This window comes from Pinus tabuliformis, chromosome J (assembly GCF_031772625.1).
Source record: "Pinus tabuliformis cultivar Carrire ecotype Pingquan chromosome J, CPIR1, whole genome shotgun sequence".
NCBI classification, from domain to species: Eukaryota; Viridiplantae; Streptophyta; class Pinopsida; order Pinales; family Pinaceae; genus Pinus; species Pinus tabuliformis.
The window spans coordinates 539,840,037-539,867,845 of NC_142295.1; the positions used below are offsets into that span (position 1 = coordinate 539,840,037).

Below are 27,809 nucleotides of genomic sequence, written 5' to 3' on the forward strand. Positions count from 1 at the left end.
ATCAAACAACTACCAAACTATGAAGATCAATAAAACAAGAGGACACAAAATATAGGCTGCTAGCCAAGGCCAAAAGCTCTCTTTTGAGAGGAAAACCCACAAAAATTCTTCTCTTCTTATAGAATTTTCAAATGATGAATTCCAAGACCTAAGACCCAAGACAAAGACCCCTCCAAGACCAAGTCAACTTCTCCTTTGATGAGCTTATCTTTCACAAAGTCAACCCAAGTCAAACTGCTTCAACACTTCAGATTTTGGCCTCTTCTTCAGAATTTTGATCACTGCTTCAGGTCTGCAATTTTCGGCCTCTACTGCAGAAACCCTAACTTGCACGTGTGGGGAAAAGATGGTGAAATTTACCTTCTCTCTCCTTTGCTTGGATTGCTTCTTCCTCCTTAGAAATTCGGCTTGTAAAATTGATCTTCTTGACTTCAAACTTCGGCTTCTTGTGATGGTTGTAATTTGGTCTTTGCTGCAACAGAAAATGCCCTAATTCTTTTCACACATGTGGGAGGAAGTAGCCCAAAACAGTCTTTAAAAACTTCGCTTTCTTCTCCTTTATCTCTCCTCTTCTTTGCTCACCTTTTTGGTCTCTTTCTTGTCCTTGATCGAACTTCTTAAATGTCTTCAAATGAGGCCGAGTTCCATCTTATATATAGGCTTCTAGGGAGCCCTAATTAGGCCGACTTCATCATAGTAGGCTGACTTGGTCTTGGAGGGAGACTTTTGACTCTTTTGACTCATAATAAATTCCTTTGACTTGACACATGATGCCCAATAGGGTCTTTTACATATTACAATGACTCTTTGACTTCTTTGACTCTTTACAAAGCCCTAGAAGCACACAATGGGTGCTTGACCTAAAAAAAATTTAACCTAGAGCATGAAACCCATGCTATAAAATAATAATAATAATTTTCTCTCTTTTACATCAAATACAAAAATAAAGATTACATAAGACATTATGAAGACCGAACCTAGTTACATATTTCAACAGACCTTCTCCTCATGTTTCCCCTGTACTAATGGTTCATTTTCTAACCATGTAGGTGACTCCTCCAAGATGGGCACCTCAGAATCTACCCTCCACTGAGACAATACATCAATATATTTTAAGGAAATGGCATCTGGATCCATCGGTTTCTCTATTTGCTTCACTTGAAGTCAGAGATTGTAATGCACATACACTAAATCAATGAGGTGTGAGAATGCCAACCTGTAAGATTGTCGAAAAAACTAACGAGTCTTGACTCTTGACACTTGAGGGTCATAAATTAAAATTACAATAAATGTAATTACTCAACTGAAGGCTGAAGCTCAAAGTTATACCTGTTGCGCTTTTTTGAATGTATTTTCTCAAATACACTCCAATTACGCTCACACCCTGAAGAGATACAAGTTTGACTCTGGATTCTTATGGCCAATTTCTGCAAATTTGGTGCCCTTGCACCAAAACTTCGCCACCAAATATCTACAACAAAATAAAGAAAGAAAAAACCTTAAAACTTAAAACATTATTAAACTTTCAAATAAAACATGATTGAATTTAAAAAATCTAGAATTATAAATCATTAAATTCTAATGAGTAATGACTTGTCACTTACATGGCATGAAGAGGGTCCTTTCTCGAATAGCATCATCAAAGCCAAATAGGCCAACACAATCTCGATAAAACTGTATCTCACGATTGATTTTGCTACAAAGCTTGGGATCAAGTACCATCCTATGAATACAGGAATGGCACCCTTCCTATCACCTCACCATCAAAATCAAAGTTGCATTTGTATGAAAATGTTGGGTTGAGGAAGAGTGTTGCTGCATGAATGGGTCGATGAAGCATCCCTGTCCATCGACTATCAATCACATCCCATAACATCATTTGTCTATTAAGCCTAGCAAAACCCTTGTCTGCATAATAAACACGAATGGTCTCCTTGGCCCTATCCATGGCCTCATCCAAATAAGCCATTGTAGGCTTCTCTCCATCTACCAATCTCAAAACATTTACTATAGTTTCACTAACTAAGCACACTTATTTTACTCCTTGCCAAAATGTGTCAATGTACAACATTTTTCCAATGGCTATCCCGTCCCGTCTCCTGTTGTATCTACAATCACGCCACTCATCAGAAACAAACATTTGCTTCAACTCAAACTGGGATCAAAGCAAACACTGAAGAGTAATAAAGTTGGTGGCAAAACGTGTGATTGCAGGACGCCGCAACTCCTTGTTTCTAGTGTATCTCCTCATGAGGCTAAGAACAAAAGCATGGTTATATATAAACTTGGGGTTGTTCCTAGCCATATCAATCATCTCCTTGATGAAGGAGAGTTTCCCCATATCCTCAAGCAGCAAATCGATACGTGTTGCACATGTAGTGCAGAACAATGTGCGGTGCCTCTCCATAAGCATCCTGTCGACAACCACATAATTAGTTGCATTATCTATTATGACTTGCACCACATTCTGCACACCAATCTCCCGAATGAACCCATCTAACAACTCACATATCAATGTTGCATCTTTTATATGTGTTGATGCATCCATTGATTTAATAAACATGGTTATTTTAGGACAATGTACCAAGAAATTTAGAAATTTAGAAGGGTCCTACCCTTCCTATCTGTCCAACCATCAAACATCACTGTGCATCCAGACACCTCCCACAGTTGCTTCAACTCTGCCAATATAGAGTTGATGTCTTGCTTTTCTGCTTGAAGGATTAGCCCCCGCAACTCCTCATTGTGAAAAATCCTAAACCGGAATTCCTACTGCAGCAACTAATTATATTTCTCTTATTTGTTAAATTCCTCCAGACAAATTACTTGCAGCTTCCTACGGAAAATATCGAAATACATACATTGCAACCTTCACTTAATTAAATATTATGCGGAAACAAGAGACTGAGCAAGAAGGAAAATACAACACAAATGACATCGTTGTTTTTGGACAAATGTCCCTAGAAAAACCCAATGCGGGAAAATTGGTGCAGCAAATCTGGGGGTTTTATTATTATGCAGTAGTAAATATGAGTACAATTCTTGGAAGCTCAACTAGCAATCCGATACAGAGAGAAACTGGACAAAACGAATGGTGAAGTGTTCTCACCCTGTCACTGGGAGAATCTGAGTCTAATCACACTGAATTGGAGCCTCTGTGTACCATCTGCGTAGCCTCTGCGCAGCACTGCACCACTCCCACATAGTTCCTATGTCATCCCTGCTGGGTGTCACGTTACTCCTTCTCTGGACCCTCTGCTGGCTAGAAAATCTGAATCTCTGCTTTCCGGTCTCACACCCCAGCTCCCGGCTACTGAAACTCAATTTCCTCAACAGAAATTCCGTTTCCCTCTAAGCCTTGCACTGCTACTGTGTCAGCTTTGTGTGTGCCAGCACCTGCCTCTCTTTTGGACGTCGTTCTACCCTCTCTCTGCCTCATACTCTCCGGCCCAGGAAAACTTCCTTCTTCCGGATACCCACTACCCCTCACCACAAGAAATCTACTCTATCAGAATTTCCTCCTGAGAACTTCTCACTTCAGAAATTCGATCTCTTGATCTCTCGATGTGTCTTCCAAATGACCCTCAAGCTTCCTTAAATAATCTTCTCGTTGACATTCAACGGCCTAGATTAAAAGTTAATCAATGGCTAAGATCATTTTAGCTTGATCCTCGTCATCTTTTAGAAGTTACACTCACAATTAGATTAATACCCATTAATATTTTTAATTTGCTAAGTTTAGACTTAGGGGCCCATTAAAAAATATTAATTATTTTAATAAAATTATTTCTGGGTAGAATTTCCCAAGCGCTTTTTGGTTTCTTTGGAATACATGTGCCCAAGCCTCCCTGCAAAATTTGAGGCCTAGAGCACATCCGATGCTACCCGAAATCAACACTCATACGTAGCACTTTTGTACCCTGGGCCCACAATAGCAATATCGTCACACATTGGCTGCCAAAATGGATTGTTTTTGGTGAGGCCAGAGGTAAGTCGCTCAAAAAAAGACACCTCCCCATAACTCTATATGCTTCTTGCTTCTCCCTTTTTTTAGCAACTGATCTTATGGAAGGTTTTGCTCCATGTCTAGTTCGTGGAACAAAATAGGATGACCTCCCACTCCCAGTAACATCAGCAGGTGACGTTGTGGAACCCCGCCTACTATCCTCAACCTCAAACTTGGAAGAAGATATCCCGAAAGATCTACCTGCACATTCAGCCTTGTTTCTTTCTACCTCTTCTTTCTTTGTCTTTTTCATCAATTGCTTCATGAGCTTTTTGTATCAGCTGCACACTATAAACCATAAAAATCCCAACATCATGTCCATGGAGTCGAGCCAGATGGTATTTCAATCGCATAACCCCTCCTGTCATCTTGTCGCCACACAATTTCCATGATAGATATGCTCGATTTGTCCCACCATCAGGTTCCTCATACTCCCAAAATGGGTCCAAGGGCTTTGGCATATTTGTAGTGGATTAATGGACAGTGTCAAAATTCAAACCTAGGGCACCAAAAAAACAAAAAATTGGCATTAAACCCCATATACAAAAGATAACCACCTCATTTAAGAAAAAAAAAAAAATTACTATATTATTTGCAATGAAAAATGGCAATAAGAAGGTGCAAAAGAAAGTTAAAAAAAATGAAGCTTGATGTCCAAATATGGAGAAAACCCTTGCATTGTCTCATGGGCATGAAAATCATAGCAAATGGATAAAAAACAAAGAAGCAAAATGTTGGTAGGCAAAGAGGCAAGCAAGCATAACCCTAAATCTATGAAAAAATCATTGACATAGGATTTTTAAGAACATACCTGTTAATCAGAGAAATGAAATTTGTCTCATTGTTCCTGAATCTTTGATCCACAAAAAAAAAAATTGATTGGTGATGATAATGGTTGTTTGATCCTCAATCCCTCCTTGAAAACCACCACAGAGCTCTTCCCCTTCTCCAAGACTAACAAAGAAAAATGAGCAAATAAAACTAAAAATTTTGGTTTTGTAGCCACGACATAGCTTGCCCAGCGATAAATTCCATCGCCACGCGATATTCTGCTGAGATATCATCGATATTTCAAAAATATTGCAATAGTTTCCAAAGTAGAAAATATCGCGATATTTCCTCGAAGATATCTCCTTTTGCCGAAAAACCGTGCATTTTATGAATATCAGCAATATTATCAACACTCACACACACACACACATATTAAAAAAAAACCATAAACATGAAACAAACCTTTCATGAATTAGTCATCAACAACTAGGATAGGGCATAAATTCACTGCACTCCCACTCTACCCAATTAGATGGGTTATCCCCCTAGTCTATGACCCATTGAGTTCATTGTGGAAATCATTACAACTTCATTTATATGACCCACCCCTAACCCCAATTTCAACAAATTCCTAAAGTGGGGATATTGGGTCATTCTTGACCGGGAAATCAAGTGTTTGATTTGCTGCCCCAATTTCAAGTGATGAATCCATGATGAAGAAATGTTGGTATCAGTAAAGCAACAGTGAAGAAAAAATGAAAATATTATACCCTGAACTTATCACAAACACAAGAACAAACAACTCACACACAAAAGAAACCAAAAAAAAATTAAATAAAATAAAACTAATAAGAATAATAATCAATAAAAACAACAGAAAATAAATAAATACAATGTCAATGAGGCTTAGCTTGGGTGGTTAAGACAAGAAGTTATTATCCTCCTCACCCAGGTTCAGATCTCACCAATGACATGTTTCCCCTTTTGGGCCAATTGCCTCTGTAAGGTGCCATTTCATATGGATGAGACCAGGTGCAATCCGCGGTTGAATATGAAAGATTAGATTCCCCCCAGTCATGACCGTATAGCCAAGAATTGATTCCACAAATACTTGTAAATGAGGTGCTCTACAATGATTTTTCCCTCTAATAAGCATCCCATAGTGCACTAAACACTTTGCGAAATTTCCCCTTGGCAAATTCACCCACAAATCTTCGCCAGATCATTTTCATAAACTCAAAGATGCAGATTGCTATGAAAAACCCAGGTTTTTGTGTTTTAGAATGGGAGGGGAGCTATTTTATAGAAAAAAGTTAGGATTTTAGGGCCCTGCACTTTGCCTTATTATTATTTTCTATTTTATTTTTTTAAGTGTTTTATAACAAAGGACCTTTTTCGAAGGATGCATTTGCATGATGCCCCTGGAAAGCCAAAAATTGATCCCAAGTGGATCCTCTAGCATTTCCAAACTAGAAACGGAAACCTTATTTCTAGCCTTAGAATTCGTGTTCATAATTAATATGTCTTTTCCTCTATAAATTATTGAAAGGCATCAATGAAGACATTCCCCATGGAATTGATGCCTCGACTATATCTATTGAAAGTGTCATCGTGGAAGAAGTTCCTTATGGAATCAATGCTTTATCAAATCAAATGCTTGAACTAGATCTACTAAAAGTGTCTTGAGGAAAAAATTATATATGAGATCTACCGGAACCATATTTATACAAAGGATCAGTAGAGATATTAATGGTCCTTGTTGGATTAGTGAAGACGGGTGTTAATATAGCAACAACACGGTTCATTAAACCAATGGCATGCTTGTGCTCATGCCTATGCATTATTAGTAGGATCAAGTGTAAGTCCTAGGAATCTTGGGTAGATTCCCACTCCCAACTGCTTAGACAAAGGAATTCATTTTTTATTTTGTGGGTCGCACTCTCTCCCAGTTGGGATAAGGTGCACTCATTTAATCATGATAAGTGGAAGCTAGACACAAAAAAGACGATCATCAAAGAAAAGCTTCCTAGGTTAACTTTTGAACCAAGGTTACTTGGGAGTGGGAGCGGGAGTGAAAACGGGAGCAACATTTTCAGAAGCTCCTGATTTGGGAGTGTTTCCGAGACCTTTTTTTAGATATATATATATATATATATATATATATATATATTGATGCATATATGTCAACAAATGCAAGTAGAATGATGAATTAGAGATAAAAAACATAAATTGAACCATATATCAACAAACATCTAGAAGTTATAATCTTCATCAACCACGTCCACAAGTTAGTAACATACAACATATTGAGTCTCATGATTCATCAATCTTAAAGTTTCAAGCTTTCAAATTTCAAAATATAACATTTATCATAATTGATCACCAAAGTTGTACTTGTAAGCTAAGTGTAACCATTACAACAAAGAATATCTAACATGAAAAGAAATGACTTTCAACTTTCACGAAGCATCATATTCATAATTCACTACCAATGACTTATAATTATCAACTTCAAACTTCAAATTTCAAACTTAAATTATCATATGTTGTTTACAAAAAATATCATAATAAATATGAAAGAGTCAACAGTGATTAAAATTTAAAACTACTAGAAACTAGAAAAGACAAGTAAATCTCTTATCTACAGCGTCCTCTTGCCACGAGAAATGTCTAATTTCTGAGCAGGTCGTGGTGGTCTTCTAGGAATCTCTTCCCGCGCAGTCCCACGACCAGAACCAGAAGGCACATGCCCTCCACGTGAGGATGTACATGGAAGCAGAGGCAGCAAAGGAACAAGACTTGGAAGTCGAGCACTAGCACTAGTACTGGATGGTGGGGGTGGCATGGCTTCATCTTCATCTCTCATAACTTTTGCTTCCATTTCTTCAAGATGTATAGTGCCATCCCCCAAATTATCATCCTCTGAGTGGTTGTCCCAAATTTTATATGTTGGATCCTCATAAGCCCAATCACAATAATGACTCAACAACCTCAAGTTGTAGTGCACATAAACCAAGCTTTCTGCCCAGTTTTCATTAAGTCTGTTTCTTCTCACATTATGTATGAAGTTGTAGGTGCTCCAACACCTCTCTGCAGAAGAAGTATTTACAATCTGTGAGAGAAATGTTTTTGCCAATTTTGGCAAAATTCCCATGCCGCCATATGCTTCCCACCATGTTAGAGCATCAAATATGTCTCTATCTTCCATTGCATGAAAAGAACCAAACAAACCAGTGCAACTAAAGTATCTGCCTAATAAAAGACGCAGATTAGCACACTCCTCCCTATCAGGGATTAGTTTGTCTAATGCTTTCAAATATCCCTCTTGTACCTCTGGATCTGTATGGGTTTTGACCCTAACCCCACCACCAGGTGCAGGTTGGCCCAACCAAGATGGAGAGTAGTATTTTGGCATAAGGATATACGCCAAGGCATGTAGTGGAACATTAAGTTTATTCCACCGTGAAAACACACACTTGTGAATCAATGTATACAAGTTGGGACCATCTTTCTAAACAATATTTTTTATTTGCCCCAACATGGTATCCATCTACTCATACACCTCCCCTATCACTGGTTTATCTGTATTTGCAAAACGAATCATGCTATAAATGGGTTTGGTGAATTCCAATACTTGCCCCACACGTGCCCAAAAATGACCATCAAGAGCGGTCTCCTCTACCAGTTCAAAACCTTGCTTGTCAGCTGCATTTATAGCCCTTTCCTTTAATACCTGCCAGTGTGGACTTGATACCATGCTAGCCAATGACTCTTTTACCTTCAAAAGGCACCTGAAGGTGAGGTAATAGCTAGCAAATCTAGTCTTCACAATCCTCAACAGCTCCAATCTTGAGTGACTTCGGAAAAGCCCATGGGTATTGCTATGATTTGTAATAAATTTTATCATTTGTTTGCCTCTCTTGTACAAATCACCAATCCATTTGTATTGTTGGTTTTTGTTCTTAATAATATCATGCATCAAAAGGTTCATTGTGTGAACCAAACATCCAGACCAAAATATGTCGGGGTATTTATCCTCAATAATTGCTCCTGCTTCCTTACAATTAGCAGCATTATCAGTGATGACTTGGAGGACATTATATGGCCCAATACGTTCAATTGTTTCAAGTAATGGTTATGCAATGTTGTTGTCGGTCTTGTACTTCTCTGAGTAATAATATGCTGAAAGAAAGATAGCACCACTAACAGACATAGCAAGAACACTTATCAATGGCTTGCCTTTTACATTTGTCCATCCATCAAATACAATGGACACCCCATGCTCAGTCCAAGAATTTGTCATTCTACTCAAAGAATGTGATATTTTTTATTTTTCATGATCAAGTCCAACAGTTCTAGCCTTGTCATACCTAGGGCTCTTGTATCCTTTAGGGGCATCATTTATGGCACAAACCATTTCATGCCAATAAGGTGAGCGAAGAAACTGGTATCCCACATGCATAGAGAAACCGGTAAACTTTTGAATCCACATCATTCCTACACCCTTCATCAAGGAAATCCAATATGCTTCTACGCCTTAAAGAGATGTTTGGTGACCCTGTGCCTCCATATCCACTGCCATGGGAGGATGTTCAATGAGTTATTTGTTCATGTTGATGTGATTGTGATCTTGGTTCAAAGAAACCCTTTGATTTTTTAGATTTGTATTGGGCATCCTCCTCTTCCCTTATGTATTTGCCATTTGGCTCTATTTATCGCTGACACATTTGCACAAGTTTTGGTTCCTATTGCTTTATCTTCATCCCATGGCCTTTTCCCACAGAGGTGCCTTCTGGCACGGGTGTATGAACCTCTGTAAGTTTTGTTGCAATGGGGGCAGCGAAATTTAGTGGTTCCACCCCCTTTCCCTGCTTCAAGCCTAGAAACATATTTCCATAATGGGGTTTGGTCTTGTTTAGTCTTTTGGGCTGAATCATGTTCACTCTCCTCCTCACCAAGGTACTCCTCTCCGGGGTTTTCATCAAATCCACTATAACCCACTTCTTCATCCTCTTCTTCATGATCAACCCTCCTTCTACTCTCCAACACCATAATAACCAAAAAGGGAACCAAGAAGAAGAAAATGCCAAGCCATATAACCATGATGTTTGAAATTTGAAGTTTTGAATCTGCAAAAAAATGGAGGAATGAGAATGGGAAATAGAGAAAAAATTTATTTATTTATTTATGTAGCAATGAACATATAAAAAGAAAATGTTAAGAGTGTAGATCCTGCCTCTTTGGCCTTCAATCCCAAGCTCCAATCTCCCCTTGCAAGCTCCTCCAAGCTTCTCTCTCCAAGCTTCAAACCCTCTCTTGCTCCAAACTCTCTTGCTCAAGCTCTCAATGGATGAAGTGAATAATTGGAGGGGAGAGGGTCTATTTATTTTTCCCCCTCCCTTTCCTCTCTCCTCTCCCATTTCCCTCCCTTTCCTCTCTCCTCTCCGCCATCGGCGTTGCCCTCCCTCTCGGTCACAACCTTTTTTTCTACCGATCGAGAGCATTCTTCAGAGGGGGATCGATCAAGGAGCGATCGCTCCCCGACCACTACCCCTCTGAAAAACACTCCTAGAGCATACGGGAGTTGTCAAGGAACGAACACTCCCGACCGCTCTCGAAAATGCTCCAGTGAAATCAGGGAGTGTTTTTTTTTTTTTTCCAGGAGCGCTCCCACCTGGAGCGTGAATTGGGAGTGGGGGCGTGAGGGGGGTGGACGCTCCCCCGCAACCCTGTTTTGAACTATATCTATTAAAGCATCATAGGAGAAGATAGACTGATGGGATCGATGAGTGAACTATATTTATTGAAAGCATTGTCACAGAAGAAATTTCATGTGGCATCAACAATTTAACCATCTCTATTTGAAATTTTCTCGAGGAAGAAATTTCCTATGGGACTTGTTACCCATCCATATGGGTGACCCCTAGGAGAAAAATTTCTTTTGTTGTTTCATTTTGTCAGCCAACAACCCTATCGTGATCCACAAGTTGCTAGCCTCAAATGCTCCTCAATCAATGCTTTCTTTCACCTAGCCTATTCATTGCATAAAGGTGGGTCATTTGTTGTGAGGTACATTAACCATTTTTGTGTTCAGGTACTTTCATTTAATGTTTAGGGGCATTCTAGTAAGGATTGTAGGTCGAATTGAATGATAGACTGCTTTTGGTTATACACTTTCTCCCATGCTTCACCTTGGTGGTTACCACTTGCTCCTAGTCCAATGTGACCTTCCTTGAGGCATTTTTCTTCACTGTCTAGGAGGGCCACAAATAGGAGGCTCTAATTGATGTTGCATGTCCATAGTAATCCATACTTAACAACTTTCATCTTCCCCATATATCCACATCCCATCTTTGGGTTGATTTTAATTGTAGGTCGTAGGTTGAATTGAATGATAGAGCGCTTTTGGTTGTACACTTGCTCCCATGCTTCACCTTGGTGGTTACCACTTGCTCCTAGTCCAATGTGACCTTCCTTGAGGCCTTTTCTTCGTTGTCTAGGAGGGCCACAAATAGGAGGCTTAGATTGATGTTGCATGTCCACAGTAATCCACACTTAACAACTTTCATCTTCCCCATATATCCACATCCCATCTTTGGGTTGATTTTAATCTGCCACCAATGTTGGTTCACTATTTTCCACATCCTTGAGTAGGGGCCTAGAAACCTTGCCCTTAGAGGCCGATGCAGTAGAAAGAAAGGAAAAAGCATGAGCCATAAAGTTGAAATGCAAAAATATTGGTAGGGATAGACAAAGTGTGTGGACAAAATCCTAGCTTGAGCTCTACCCCCATCATTAGCCCTCACCCAATTCCTAGCTAAAGCGTGATCTATATGATTTAAGGAACTTGAAATATCCGAACCCCAATGAGCGAGGAAAGGCTTCATCTTTAAGCGGTCAATCAAGAATCAATAAAAGCTTGTAATCCAAGCTATATATGTAAAAAAATTGATCACGAAAAAGATGGACAAGAGGGTTGGTAAAAATAGGCCGAGAAAAGGAATAACTTAGGTCTCATGATTGCTCCCTCTTCACATCATAACACACAAGGATATTGTGAATTTCATGGTTTGTATAAGAAAGTGGAATCGTCCATGAAGTAAACTCAAGATCATGTCATGATCACTTACACCTACTAATTGAGAGGTTGGCCTAGGAACCATTCCTCCCCTTAGAGTTCGAAGCACCTGATAGGGCCTTCTGATAACCCTCCCATACCTAAGCAAGTAATTTGTTTACAAATCATAAGCTAGGAAAACATTTGAACATGATGACTGTGTGAAGTACCTTGGTGCCTTTCACATTAATACCCCACTCTGATATTGTTATGGTTTATGCACCTATTATGTCAATCTCACTTAATTCTATGAGTATGTTGCTAGATATTTGCTCCCAGGTACAACTACCATCCCTTAAGGGATTTAATGATGCTTCTTTAGCATTTCAGCCACTAGATGACTCCACTAGACACTTAGAATGTTGACCACTTATTGAGGAGAGTTGACCTTGGAATGTCACAGCAAAGTTGATGATATGCTTCTGTCCCTCGGAGACCTTCAACATTGTCTTCCAGAGCAAGGACATTGCCTTGAGAGTTGATGCACCCCAGAGTTCATAGGACACCCCCAAGTTGGCATTGCATCTACTTGATCGATGTTGCGCTATTTTTGAGGATATTTGATAATGATCCCTTGGGACCCTTCTAAAGGGGATGGTACACTGCGCTACATGATAGCATCATGTGCTAGCTCCATGATGTCCCCTTCCTGTTAGAATCTGTTAAACCTAGCAAACAGTAAATCATTGACCTAGCAAATTGTAGATCTATTGTATAATTTACACATCTAGGTTTTTAACTTAGTTAGCAGAAGCAAAAATAAAGTAACCAATCTCAAAAAATCGACACACATGTAATGCCCAATCAAAGTTTTTCATTAGCAATCCAAACTTACTTGGGCTCCCGTCTTGGGACAATGACCCAACTGAGGAATAACTTACAACCCTAGATTAGATACGGTTGATCAACCCTCCATGGTTGACTCGAATCTCCTTGCCGCCCTTCCTCAAACCCAATACTCACCGAGAAGACTCTCTCAATCTTGTGATATTGTAGTGTGTCTTTCCCATCTCCCTAGTATTGTTTTCATAACTTTTCATTGAGCTAAATCCCTAACCCTAATCTCCAAAGTGATTGATTGTCGATATTGAATCTCGCTTCAATTGAGATCAACGATCGAGATTAAAACATATTCAATAAAGTAATTTACTTTACTTTTCTTAAGTTTCTTTACCTCAATAAGCCAACATAATAATATGTGCTTTTTCCTCAATTAAACTTAGGCTAAGTTACAATAGCAACTGTTCACACTATACCAAGCATCTAAAGAGATCTTGGGTGACTTTTGCATGCCTAGACACTTGGGCCTATGCAGAAGTACCTACACGAGCTACAAACATCAACACTCCCTCTTAGCAAGGGAGGTGCTTCTACCACCAGGACTATCTTCGATCATGCATCTATTGCCTTGGTTGTTCCTATGAACTAGAAGTTTTCCTTGGCCTCTGGTTTGGAAGCTTCTTCAAAATCTGGTTGACCTTAGCCTGGCTCCTAGAAGCCTCCTGCTCTTGAATATCCTATAAGGTCATATCGTTCCAAGGGACCTTCTTGACAGATAGGGAGGAATATGTAGATTGCTCCTCCCCTCCTAAACTAGAAGACTAACTTCCTCTAAGCTGCTCAACCTTCGGAGCTACCTGCTCCTTGTTCTTTGTCACTACTTTGTGTCCTATAGTTGCTCAAATAGATTGGCCCTTTAGCCTATACAAGTTGCTCTCTTTAACTCCAATGACGTGGACATTGTCTGAGCTAGATATCCTAGTTCTAATCAGTGCCTATCCATCCTAGAATGCTACACCAAACCCCTTCTTCACAATCATCAAGACTGAGCTAAAACTCCACCTGAGTTTTGGCACCCATAGCACGTCCTTCATTTCCATCCCGCCTCCTAACTCAAGTTTGAATGCCACTATTCCAACCCCTTTTACTTCATCCATCGTATCAATGTCTAACTTCGCATCCAATTTTCATTCCCACTTGATCTAGGTGGTTAATATCACGCCATGCGAATGAATTGAGTGCCATGGAGAATAATTATTCTAACCAGATTATAGCTCTTCAGAATCATATAATTAATTTGGAGAGGTCTCAAGGAAATAAGATTCAGAATAACATAAATAATAATGCATGGCAGAAAAGGGACCCTCCTAATGAACAAAGACCGCCCAATCCACTTGAGTATGCAAATATGGTTGAACAATCTGTGCCATATTGTAGACCTTGTGATAATTTTCATGAGGAATCTACTTGCATTGTTGTGAAAGGAATCTTGGATAATGAAGTGGCGAGGACAAGTAATCAAATAAACATTGTTGGTAAGGAATATCACTTGTCTATGGAGGATTGGATGAAGGTCGTAGAAAATAGTCATGATGTTAAAACACTCCAATCTTCTTATAGCGTGAATAATTTTAGTGATGAAAAGGATATGATTACTGAATTGTATGGTGAGAAACCTTCACCGGAGCAAATCTTGGAAATTGCAAAAGATAAAGGATTAACTTATCAGCGAAGGGATAATAAACAAAGTGAAAATTAGATTGCTTCAAGGACTTATGATTCTTGTCCAAATATTGATTGGGGGGGATGATTAAATAATGCAAAGATTCCTAATCCGGTTTCTGAACTTATGAAGGTTCCATCTCAGAAGGAAAAATTGCTAAATGCCATTAGAGTTAATAAAAAGGAAATTGTTGATGTATAGGATGATGAAACAGAAGATGAAGAGATTAAATTGAAGAATATGAATTGCTATATGATAAATGAGGATCATCAGCCATTCTTTATGTCTTTGATGGTTAATGATCACCTTCTACATAATTGTATGCTAGATTCAGGAGCTTCAACTAATGTTATGACCAAGAAAGTCATGGAACAACTAAACTTAAGGATTTCAAGGCCTTATCGCAACATTTGTTCCATGGATTTAAAAAAGATTGAAATAATCGTGTTAATCAAAGACTTGCAAGTTTTTCTAGCAACATACATTGACAGAATGATTACTATGGATATTGTTGTGATAAATGTGCTTGATGCGTGGGGCATGCTTCTATCTAGGAAATTTGCATCTGACCTTGGAGGATGTATTCAGTTGGACTTATCTTATGCCACCATTCCTTTAATTGATAGTGGTACAATAGACTCTACAAGGAACTTGAGAGGAGATATCATATTGAAAATCTCAAGAAGCCGAACAACGCAACTATAAGCGGGTCAGCCATACAAGACAGTGATGTGGTGTTCACAAATTTCCTGGAACCTAAGACAGTACAGACTCAGAATAAAGAATTTTGGCATAGCGTAGAAAGCTTGGATCATCCATTAGAGCCTTTTCCAGAAAAGACCGAGGGGTTGGCCACAATTGCATCATTGTCACCACAGCCAACTAGGAAGAAAAGAGAAAAGCATAAAAAGAGAAAGGATATAAAAAATAAATCATCAGTAAGCAATGTCAGACCTGAGCAGGGTAAAAGTCAACAACAGCAGTTTGATCAATCTGATGGCCGCATACAGCGCAGCACTGAGATAATTCAGCATCCTAAGAGGATCAGAGTTGGACAGGGCACATCAGACAAACAACCCATGGATCTGCCTGTGAGTAGGTAGGTTCTCAAAATGGACTTCACCGAACACATCTGATGTTGAAAAATGTGTAACTAGGTTCGGTCTTCATTAGTATGAAATGTATTCTTGTATATATAAGCTGGAAAAAAAAAAAAAAAAATTATTATTATTATTATTAGAGCATGGATTTCATGCTAAAGATCTTTTATTTTATAGGTCAAGCACCCATTGAGTGCTTCTAGGGTTAGTCCTAGGTATAAGAGTCATTGTCATATATGGAAGACCCTATGGGCACATTGTAAATTGTAAAAGAAAATTTATTTTGTCTTGAAAATGTCAAATTACCTCCAAGATCAAGTCGGCCTACATAAGTTGTCAAGTCGGCCTACATGAAGAGCCACGTCCACCCTTGAAGGAAGCCTATATATAAGAAGAACTCGTCCTCCATTTGGATCATTCACTCACTCATCTCTCATACGAAGAAGGAAGCAATAGAAGGACGAAGAAGGAAGTGCGAAAAAGAAGGACAAGAAAAGTCAAAGTATTTTGGGTCTCTCTACTTTCTTCTGGAAGTGTGAAGTTAGGGTTTCTACACTGGGAAAGTCTAAGGTTCGATTTTGGAAGCAAGAAGAGCAAGAAGGCAAGCGAAGGTCTCTTAGGGTTTCCTACTAGCCCTAAGACTCAAATCAAGGCAAGCGAGGTCAAGGGAAGAGCAGTTAGAGGGAGATCGAAGTCTCCTAGAGAAGCAGCAGTAGTTGCTAGGGGGCATAATTTTGGATCTACTGGGAGGTCGAAGATATTTCAGCAGGAGGTCGAGGAAGACTTGATCTTGGAGGGTATTTGTCTGAGTCTAGGTCATGGTATTCGTCAATTGAAAGATTTGGAAGATAAGAAGAGATTTTACGAGTTTTCCCCTCAAGAGGAAGGGTTTTCGCCCTGCCTTGTAGCCTACATACTGTCATTGTTATTATTGTTTTGGTAGTTGTTTGATGTATTGCACATTGAAATAAGAAAGATCAAAGCTAATAAGTAAAAAGACTAAACAAGCAATTATCAAGTTAAGAGAATTAACATATACATTGCCCTATTGAATTCTCAACATGGTATCAGAGCTTTGGTTATCTAAGGGCATCATGAAGATCTCCTCTACAATGAAGAAGGTCATCAAAAGGATTGCAAGCCATCTCAAGAAAGGCATCAAAGAGGTATGGAGTCTCATATTCTCTTCAAAGAAGGAATCAATCATAGAAAAGGATGAAGGACTCTTCTCTGCTCTCTCTGGAACATTTCAAGACGAAGACATCTGGGTAATTGATAGCGATGCATCAAGGCACATGATTGGTCACTCTCACCAATTGAAGACCTTATCAAAAGGAAAATCTGCATACTTTGTGGAACTTGGAGACAACAAGAGCTATCCTATGAAAGGCATTGGATCATCATCCATAAAGCTAGAAGATGGAAGCAACATCCACCTCAACAACATTTTGTTTGTTCCAGGTTTGCACAAAAATCTACTTTCTATTTCAAGCTTAGAAGATAAAGGAGATAGAGTAGCCTTCATTGATGGAAAGGTAGTTGTATGGGCAAAAGACTCAAGCATAGAACAAGCTAAAGTGATTGGTATCCAAGAAGGAAGGCTCTACAGATTAATATCTCCCGTAAATCATGCCCTAGTTCACACTAAGATTAGTCCATGTGAACTTTGGCATAGAAGGTTTGGTCATCTACATTTCAAAATTCTTCCAACCCTAAATTCCATAGTAGATGGAATACCAAATCTAAAGGAGGATCATGAAGGTGTCTGCAAAGGATGTGCATTAGGAAAAAATACCAAGAGACCATTTGGAAGCAGTGCTTCACGGTCGAAAGAAATCTTGGATCTCATTCACTCTGATGTATGTGGCCCTATGACTCCAAAATCACTTGGAGGACATCTTTATTATGTCACATTCATAGATGATCACTCAAGAAAGACTTGGGTTTACTTAATGAAAACCAAGGATGAAGTATTTACTAAATTTCAAATATTCAAAGCCGAAGTGGAGAACCTTACAAAAAGAAGGATCAAGATACTAAGATCTGATAATGGAGGAAAATATACATCCAAGGAGATCATAGCATTCTGTAAGGAATCTGAGATTAAGAGGGAGTTGATAGTTCCATACAATCTCGAACAAAATGGAGTTGCAGAAACAAAGAACAGGCCCATTGAAGAAAGTGTAAAAGCAATGGTACACGATCAAGATCTACCAAAGTTTTTGTGGGGTGAGGCAAATAAGATAGCAATCTACATACAAAATTGATGTCCTCACAAATCTCTAGACAATAAACCTCCAGAAAAAGTGTTCACTAGAAAGAAGCCATCTGTCGATCATCTCTGAATCTTTAGATGTCCTATGTATATTCATATACCAAAGGACAAAAGAAAGAAGTTGGATCCTTCTGGTGTGAAAGGTATATTTGTTGGGTATAGTAACTCATTGAAAGCCTATAGAATCTATATGAAAGATGGACATCACATTGAAGTTATTTGTGATGTCATATTTGATGAGAGCATAGCATTCAAGAAATCAAAAGAACTTTCTATAGATTCTGATGACGAAGAACTTCCTATGTTTGAGGAAGAAGTTGACAAGGAAGAAGGATCTCACCATGATGAAGAAGGACCTAGTGAACCTGTTCAACCCATGGTCATTCAAGAAACAAGGAAAAGACCTAATTGGTTGAAATCTACACTACTTGATGTAGGTCATGGGGCAGCTCAAGGATCATTTAGAGAAAGTAAAAGACCCAAGAGATACTCAGGGTATGCTGCATACATGACAAAATTAATAGAAGCATAACCATCCACTTTTGAAGAGGCTATAGAACATCGAGAATGGAAAGATGCCATGAATGAAGAATATCAATCTATAATGAAGAATGGAGTCTGGGAGATCGTACCTAGGCCTGAAGACAAATCTGTAGTTACTTCCAAGTGGATCTATAAGATCAAGCATGCAGCTGATGGAAGTATAAATAAGTATAAAGCAAGATTTGTGGCAAGAGAGTTCCCTCAACTTGAAGGCATCGATTATGAAGAAACTTTTGCTCCCACAGCAAGATATACATCAATTCGATCATTAATCTCTCTAGAAACATCGATGGGATGAAACATCCACCAAATGGATGTCAAGACTGTGTTTCTGAATGGCACGATAGATGAAGAAGTCTACATAGAACAACCCTTGGGATTAGAAATCAAAGATAGGAAGGCACATTTCTGCAGATTAAAGAAACCATTACATGGCCCCAAGCAAGCACCAAGGGCATGGTATGCTAGAATGGATGCATACGTACAGAGACTAGGCTTCACAAAAAGTTCTGCTGACTCAAACCTCTATATTAAGGTTGTAAACAAAGAACATATAATTATTCTTTTGTATGTAAATGATCTTCTCTTGACAGGTGTAGAAGGTCAAATTGAAGAATATAAGAAGCAATCAGCAGTAGAATTTCATATGAAGGATTTGGGGTTGATGCATTACTATCTTGGACTAGAAGTCTGGCAGGAACCTAATGAAGTCTATTTAGGCCAAGGAAAGTATGTGATCGAGATTCTGAAGAAATTCAACATGATGCATTGTAAAGAGAAGAACACTCCGATGATCTCAAAATTGAAAAGACTAAGGAGTTTTGAATCAAGCCCTGTGGATCCTTCCAGATATAGACAATCGATTGGCTCATCAATGTACTTGGTGAATAGTCGTCCAGACATATGTTTTGCAGTAAATATACTTGGTCAATTCCAAGGGGAATCGAAACATGATCATTAGATAGCAACAAAACATATCCTGAGATATCTGCGGGGAACCATCAACCACTGCCTGAAGTATGATAGAAGGAATGATGTTCAATTGATTGGTTGTACAGATTCCGACTGGGGAGGCAGTCAACAAGATAGAAGAAGCGCTACAAGAGGATGTTTTAGTTTGGGATCATCTATGGTCTCATGGATGAGCATAAAACAAAACATCGTTGCTTTGAATAGTGTTGAAGTAGAATATGTTGCAACATGTGAAGTTAGTTGGGAAGCAGTTTGGTTAAGGAAGTTGTTGTCTGACTTATTTGAAGGACCGATGAACCCTACAATGACGCGTTGTGATAACACCAGTTGTATTCGTTTGTCTGAGGACCCAGTGTTTCATGGGAGGACAAAGCATATCAACAATTATGAATATGATGCTTCATGAAAGTTGAAAGTTGTTTCATTTCCTTTCATGTTAGATATTATTTGTTGTAATGGTTACACTTAGCTTACAAGTACAACTTTGGTGATCAATGATGATAAATGCTACATATTGAATTTTGAAAGCTTGAAACTTTAAGATTGATGAATCATGAGACTCAATATGTTGTATGTTACTATGTTACTAACTTGTGGATGTGGTTGATGAAGATTATAACTTCTAGATGATTATTGTTATATGGATCAATCTATGTCTTTTTATGTTTTTTATATCTAATTCATTATTCTACATGTTTTTGTTGACATATATGTATCAAAATATAATATATATATATATATATATATATATATATATATATATATTATACAAAAAACGCTCCAGAATTCGCTCCCAAACTGGGAGCTTCTGAACATGTCGATCCCGCTCCCAAGTAACATTGACTTGGACCTAAGTTGCACGAAACGGGGAAACAAAAACGAGTTTTCGAAACGAGAACCGAAACGAAACGCGACCTCCCCAAATTTTGGAAACGGGGAAACGCGAATATATATATATATATATATATATTAAAAATATTTAAAAATTATTATTATATATATGTGCAATCATAAAGCATGAATGATACATTTACATTATATGATTATAATTTATTACATTTAAACATTAAGATTAAATTTACATCACATTTACTCATGAGTCATGAATGATCACATAATGAAAATAAAAATATAGGAAAATCCAAAATCAGCCTTTATTTATATTAGTATATGAGGCTGCAAGTACAATAAAGACTATAAGGCTGCAAGAACTATAGAGACAAGTCACAAAAGACTAATCCTCATCATAACAATCCTCATCAAAAATAGAAGCAGCATAATGCTCAACAGTGGATGGTAGTGCTGAAGAAGATGATGCACCAATTCCACTATCAGATTCGGCCTCAATATTCAGGGCAGCAAGAGAGAGATCCAAATCAGGATTTTCTGCATCCACATCCCATTCTTTAGAAGGACCACTGTTGTATTCTGGACCCCTACGAGATGCAAGGCGAAGGTTGGAGTGCACATAAACAAGATCCTCTGCTTTCTGTGAGCCCAACCTATTGCGCTTCACAAAATGAATAAAACCATAAGTGCTCCAATTCCTTTCTGCTGATGAAGAGCTTGCCACTTGTGAAAGAATACGAATGGCAAGGTTTTGCAAATGTACACCATTTGCTCCATGACAAATCCACCACCTAACTGGATTCATGGTGCTTCTCTCCTCCAAAGCTAATATATCTGCATAATCATCTATTCCTTCAGCAAAACTGGCAAATTCCTCCTTTACCTCCCTATGTAGATGAGAAGGAAACATTCTCATAAGGGCTTTTTTCACCCCAGTAGCCACCTCTCTATCCTTATGGGGTGCCTTCCTCTTCCCATTGCTTTTAGCAATAAGCTCCTCATCATAAAATTTGGGGTTCAAAGCATGTGCTAAAGTGTGCAATGGTGTATTGAAATTGTTCCACCTATCAACAATGATTTTCTTGATCAAACCAGCAAAATGATCATCAACAAACAAAAGTTGTGGAGACTCCTGCGAAATGATTTCCATAGTTTTCTCAACCATGGAATCCATGCCATCATATACCTCTCCCAAGAAAGGTTGGTCAGTGTCAACACTCCGAAGAAGCTCAAATGCAGGGGTTGTGAACTTTAGCAAGAAATCTACCTTGCTCCACCAATCCTCATCAAGGCACAATCTACGCACCATAGATCCCCGCTCTGAATCTGCTTGTCTCCACTCAATCCAAAGTTGACTCACCACCATAGAAACTAATGCATGCTTAACCTCAACAAGGCGGCGCAACATCACGAAGTTTGAGGCATATCTTGTCTCAGCAACTTTTAACAACTCCAATTTGGAGTACTCTCGAAATATGGCCTGAGACTGGTGGTGGTTGGTGATGAATTTGATAATCTCCCTTGCTTCCCCTGTGAGTTCCTTTATCCAGGAAACTTTTTTGTCGATCTCCTCTAAGATCAGATTCAGATTATGGACAATGCATGGTGTCCAAAAGATGTGGTCATACCTCCCCTCAATAATTAAACCTGCAGCTTTGCAAACCGGTGCATTATCCGTGATAACTTGCACCACCTTGTTAGGCCCTATTTGTTTAATAGCTTTTATAATAACATCAGCAATGTATTGTGCATCTTTCACCTCTCCTGAGCAGTGTTCTGCCTTGATAAACATTGCTCCTTTGGGGGAAGTGGCAATGATATTTATCAATGGTCTGCGCCTCATATCTGTCCAACCATCTGAGACTATGGTAACCCCAGAGCTACTCCAGGAAGAACGAATTGGAGCTAAAATGTCCTCCACAAGGTCCTTCTCATTTTTGAGAAGCTGGGTTCTGACTTTCTCATAGTTGGGCCCCTTGTACCCTTGAGGAGCTTTGTTAACTGCCCTTATCATATCTTGCCAGTAAGGAGAGCGAACAACATTGAATGGGATACCACATGCATAAATGCACCTAGCCACTCTGGAATCAGTTTCTTCTCTTGCTTGCACATTCACCAATCTAGCAATTCTGCTATCCTGAACTGAAGGGGATGCCCCTGGGCCTCTGGTATTTTTGGGTGCTGGTTGTTCATGTTGTTGAGTGTGACCAGCTCTCCTCTTTCTTGCTTCAACTACAATCCTTGGCTCAATGTTAGATGGAGCTTGAGTAAGCTCATCATGCCTTCTCTTAGTACCATCCGCCTCATCTTGCTCTCTTTGATATGCCCTCCTTGCCAACGGATCTGATGTTTTTGTGCAACTTGAAATCCCCTGTCCTCCTCCATGCAATAGATGCGCCTTCACTCTTGGGTAGGAGCCCTTGTACGTATTATTGCAAAGATTGCATCGCCATTCCCATGAGCCACCACCTCCACATCTTTGAAGCTTCCTCACATGCCTCCAAAGAGGATAATATTCAGCCCTTGGGTTGGCCCTAGGGATTGAACTTGCAGCTGCACTTTGGCTGGAAGCCATTGCTGCAAAAATAAATTAAAAAAACAAATCTGTAAATAATAAAAACGTTTTTCATATTTTTGGCTGTATAAACCCTAGAAAAATTAAAGAAATAGTAAGAAAAAAACTAAGAAATGAATGTGGCTTACCCAAATTAATTTTCTGTGGCTGAATCTACCCTAAAATGCCAGAAAAGAGGAGAAATATGGCTGTAGCTGAGCCAAATCTGCTGCAAAAATAAATTTAAAAAACAAATCTATCAATAAAAAACGTTTTTCATATTTTTGGCTGCCTAAACCTTAGAAAAATTGAAGAAATAGTAAGAAAAAACTAAAAAAATGAATGTGGCTTACCCAAATTAATTATCTGTGGCTGAGACTACCCCGAAATGCCAGAAAAGACAAGAGAAATATGGTTGTAGCTGATCCAAATCTACTGCTACTGAAATCTCCTGCTGAAATCTCTTTCTCTTGCTGCTGAAATCTCTTTCTCCTGCTGCTGAAATCTACTTTGCTCACTGCTCAAAACACCCTAGCTGAAACAACTGCCAATCTCCAAGAGAAACGACTTGCTGAATAGTGTGATGAGAGAATGAGACAAACTGCTCTTTTATAACTTTAGAATAGGTTTCTAGAACATCCCAGAAACCTAAAAAAAAAATTTAAAAAAAAAAATTAAAAACAACACATAAATTTGGGGAAACTTGGCTCGTACGGCCTGGAAACGTGTTTCCGGCCGTACTGCCACGTTTCCGTTTCGGGAAACGTGGCAGTACGGCCGGAAACGCGTTTCCAGGCTGTACGGTACGCGTTTACGGGTTTCGTTTCGTTTCCCCGGAGGAAACGACCCCTAGGGCCACGTTTCCTACAACTTAGACTTGGACATTCTCCATAATTAGTTAGTATGCCTACTAGTGTCGTGCATGCGATACATGCATATGTAGCTATCATATGCATGTCTCGTATGTATGCTAATATTTCCATGCTCTTGATAACTCGAAGTGGGTCGTTACATCTGCTCTATTTAGTATTTACCATTTGGAAGATTAGGTACAAGTTTTATTAGTTTCAGTTGTCCTCTGCATCAATATGATTTATGGCAGATATATCCTTTGTTGCATTAGTGGCATCTATCAGCCCTTATTCTCAATGCCAGATGGGTTTCAGTTCATCCAAAAGATAAGTGGGTGTGTAGATTAGACAATATCTGGTCCATTTGGCTTTCATATAAGCTGTGGGTCTTTGCATGGCTTGCACTTATTAGAGGATTCCCTCCAAGGCCAAATTGGTCAAGAGTGGACTTTATGGTGGTCTTCTCCATATTTGCCACCATCCCAAAACAGTAATGCATATCTCGTGGAACAGCCAGTTCGCTAGGAGTTGTTGGAAGCACATTCAGGAACAAGATTTACTTCTTCAGTGGTGGATTCATTGGCATGCCACCTTATTTGGTGATTGCAGCTGTCCAGTTTGATCCTCCTTCATTAAAATCTGGCAATGCTTGAGATTCTCTGCTCTATTTATTATTTTCCCTTCAGAAGATTAGGTGCAGGTTTGATTTTGAAGACAAGGCAAGTTCTTTGTCTACTTTCAGTGCCATGTGGTGTAAGACGTATATCATAAATTGGTCCAAGGGTGCTTTATTGATAAAAGATGCACAAGCATTAGATGCAGTTGTCTATTCAGACTTTATTTCTGCCTTAATGGTCTTATGGAAGAAGATACATCCACCGTTGTATATACCCATCCACTACTTGATTTGTTTTTTTTAATATTTTTATGTAATATAAGACATACTTAAAAAAATGTGAGTTACATAGCTAATAACTCACCTTGGCACTGCCCACGGGGGGGCACCTCAATATTACGTATTATGTAAACAGTGAGATTCAAAGTTCAAAATCCCCGTGGGTCTAGCCAACAAAAAAAATAAAAAACTCACCTTGGCACTAAGTTCTAACAATAATGGTTTGACTAACAAAAAGCACAGCACTCTCTTATAATACAGCAATAACGTACATTATGACATACAGCATAGAATGCTCCTCACTATGAGACAACTCTTAGCTTTCCAAAAAATGTGAAACCAAGGTAGTCTGTTTGTCAACACCTGGCATGGCAATGCACACTAGAACATCAAGCACATGAAGAAGGTAATCAGTAATTCTGTGTGAGTGACTCTTAACAGGCATAAATGTCATTTGATGTCCTATCAAAATGGTCCCAATTGAACCAAAATTCCAATGTATGTCTTCATAAGTTCATTGATATAATGTCTTCAGAGGATTAAATACTTTCAAAATTTCTTGAAGATTTAGTATGATAGCAGTAATCAGAAATGGTCCGATTAAACCAAAATTCCATTGCATGTCTTCATTCATATAACGTTTTGAGAGAATTAAATAGTTTCACAATTTCTTCAACATACCTTCCGTGTGATCATGGCAAGTGGGAAGTTCCAAGGAGAAATGGCACCAACAACACCTACAGGCTATGCATTGACCAAAAAAACATCAGCAAAAAGGAAACCAGAATTTTGTTTTAGCAAAACTTGTGCCTTCTATGACCCAATTTATTTGGGATAAGTAAAGCTTTATAACTATTCATTTCATTTCCAAATGTTTTAATGACAAAATTCAAAATAGAAAAGGCATGGTAGACAGCAATCCTTTCTATATATTAAACAAAATTATTCTTGTCCTATTTCCAGTTCCTTTTCACAGATAACAGCTGGATCCAAGAAAAGGGGGAGACTGCGGAAGTGTCACAGACCAGAAAAAAAAAACACAGTATAATTAACCTTCCCTCCTGAAAAAGCAAATTAAAACTGCTTCTAGCACCTCCTCAAAATATTTTATTTAGAAAGCCATCAAAGGAAGGGCAGTACCAACTAGTTTCTGATACATCAACATGAAGACAGATTAGCTCTAGAGGGTACTAATGTAATGCCTTTAAGATGGAAACAACTAGGCCTTATAAGAATGTGTGTGGGTTTGACTCAAAGTCTATACCTTGCTGAGAAATATAGGGGCAGCTAGATTAGGTGATTTCTCTACTTCGATAACTGCTTGTGATATAATTTTACTTAACTTGATTAGCTTCTTCTTTCACTTGATTATTATTAGCATTCTCTTCATCAAACAGCTACAAAACCATAAAGAACAATAAGACAAGAGGACAAAAGATATAGGCAATCAGCCAGGGCTAAAACCTCTCCAAATGAGAGGAAAACCCACAAGAATTATTCTCTTCTTATAGAACTTCAATTGACGAATTCCAAGACCTATGACCCTTGACCAAGACCCTCCAAGACCAAGTCAAATATTTCCTTCTTTCCAGCAACTTCGACCTCAGCAATTTCTGCAATTTAGATCCCCAACAGATTCTTCTACAACTTCAACCTCCCTAGCAAATTCTTCTGCCACTTAAACCTCCACTAGTTTCTTCTACATAAACCATAGCCTTTGCACGTGTGACAAATAATGGTAGATTATTCCTCCTTTCCTCTTCGCTTGAGTTGATTCTCTCTCCTAGAGAACTCGACTTGCAAAGTGTCCTTCATGACCTAACTCGACCTCTACAACTCGGTCTTCTCTGCTGCAATAGGTGCCCTAATTCCTTCACACGTGTAGAGAGAAATAGCCCAAAACAGTACACATTTCTAGCTCTTCTTTTCTTCTTCTTGTCCTTCTCTTCTTCGCACTTCTACTTCTTTCTTAATCGAACTTGTGTGAGTTGAGTGAGTGACTTCCAAGTGAGGTTGAGGTCTCCTTTATATAGGCTTCTCACCCATGCTAGAAGGTCGACTTGACATTGCTCCTAGGCCGACATGTCACCTTGTGTAGGCCAACTTGAACTTTGCATCATGACGAGGTCTTGGAGGGTCTTTTGACTCAACTTTGACTCAAATAAATTATCTTTACAATATGTAACATGCCCAAGAAGGGTCTTTCATACATGACAATGACTTTCTTGACTTGTAGACTCAATGACAAGCCCTAGAAGCTCTCAATGGGAGCTTGACCTATAAAATAAATTTCCTTGAGCATGAAACCCATGCCTCAAGAATAACAATAATAAATTTATTTTTCTCATTACATCAAATACATAAAATCATGATTACATATGTCATTATGAAGATTGAACCTAGTTACATATTTCAACACTCCCTCTTAAATAGGGAGGTGTTGTTGCACAGATTGTCTGGGTAGCGCGACAACGCTCAGACCAAGGGCTGTCACCCTGATCCCCGATCCCTCCGTTTAAGCCGTCTCCCTGAAGCAGGCTAAGGGGGTAGACCCTATGGGAAAAAGAAAGACCAACCGAGAACCAGCTGGCTTGGGAGACACAGCAGGGGGAAACAAGCACTTGATCGATTTTAGAATTTGAATAGATCTTTAAATGCTTAAGACCAGTGCCTTATGGAGTTGATGAAAACCAAGTAATTAATTAATTGTTGCTGCTTATGAAGTATTTTAATGATTGCTTTAAAATATAAATATCAAACATGTCACGAACATTATATAATTCAAGCAACGATTAATTTCACCAGATGCAAAATATAGATGCGCAATGCCCTAGCAATTAAACTTCAAAAGATCAAAATTCATTACTCAACCATGAAATTTAAATGCTAACTAGCCCACAAAATGATTCAGTGCTTTTCAATAGTTAATCTTTAAATAAACATTTAAGCGCATTTAACTATAGAGAAGTGGAACATAAATACCACAAAAGACACCAAAATGAATTTTCAATTTTAAGTTAATCTTTTCAAAAAATATATATATATATTTATATATTTTTATTTATTTTTTATAAAATTCTAACTTTAAAATCAAAACAAAACTAAAAAATAAAATTTAAATCTAAACTAAAGTCAAATCTAAAACCTAAAAGGGACTTTTTTTTATATTTTTTATACCCTTTTTTTTACAAATCCTTTTATGAATTTTTTATTTTTTTATTGATTTTTGAAGGAAAATAAAACTGAATATATCTAATTTAAAACTAAAACCTAAGTTAAAAATCAAATATTAAACTAATAAATCAAAAGCTAATGACAATATTAAACAAAACCTAAAAAAAAATTGGAAATTTTATATATATATATATATATT

The 27,809-nt window shown here is 38.4% G+C and overlaps 1 protein-coding gene across 1 annotated transcript in view; it reads right to left on the reverse strand.

Annotated features, from left to right (window-relative positions):
* Positions 1-27,809, reverse strand: part of ALDH5F1 (aldehyde dehydrogenase 5F1) — a 369,083-nt gene that overhangs the window by 227,259 nt on the left and 114,015 nt on the right. The window contains exon 7 of the mRNA XM_089380687.1: positions 25,118-25,180. Coding sequence (XP_089236813.1) covers positions 25,118-25,180 — 63 coding nt within the window. The remainder of the gene's footprint in view (positions 1-25,117; positions 25,181-27,809) is intronic.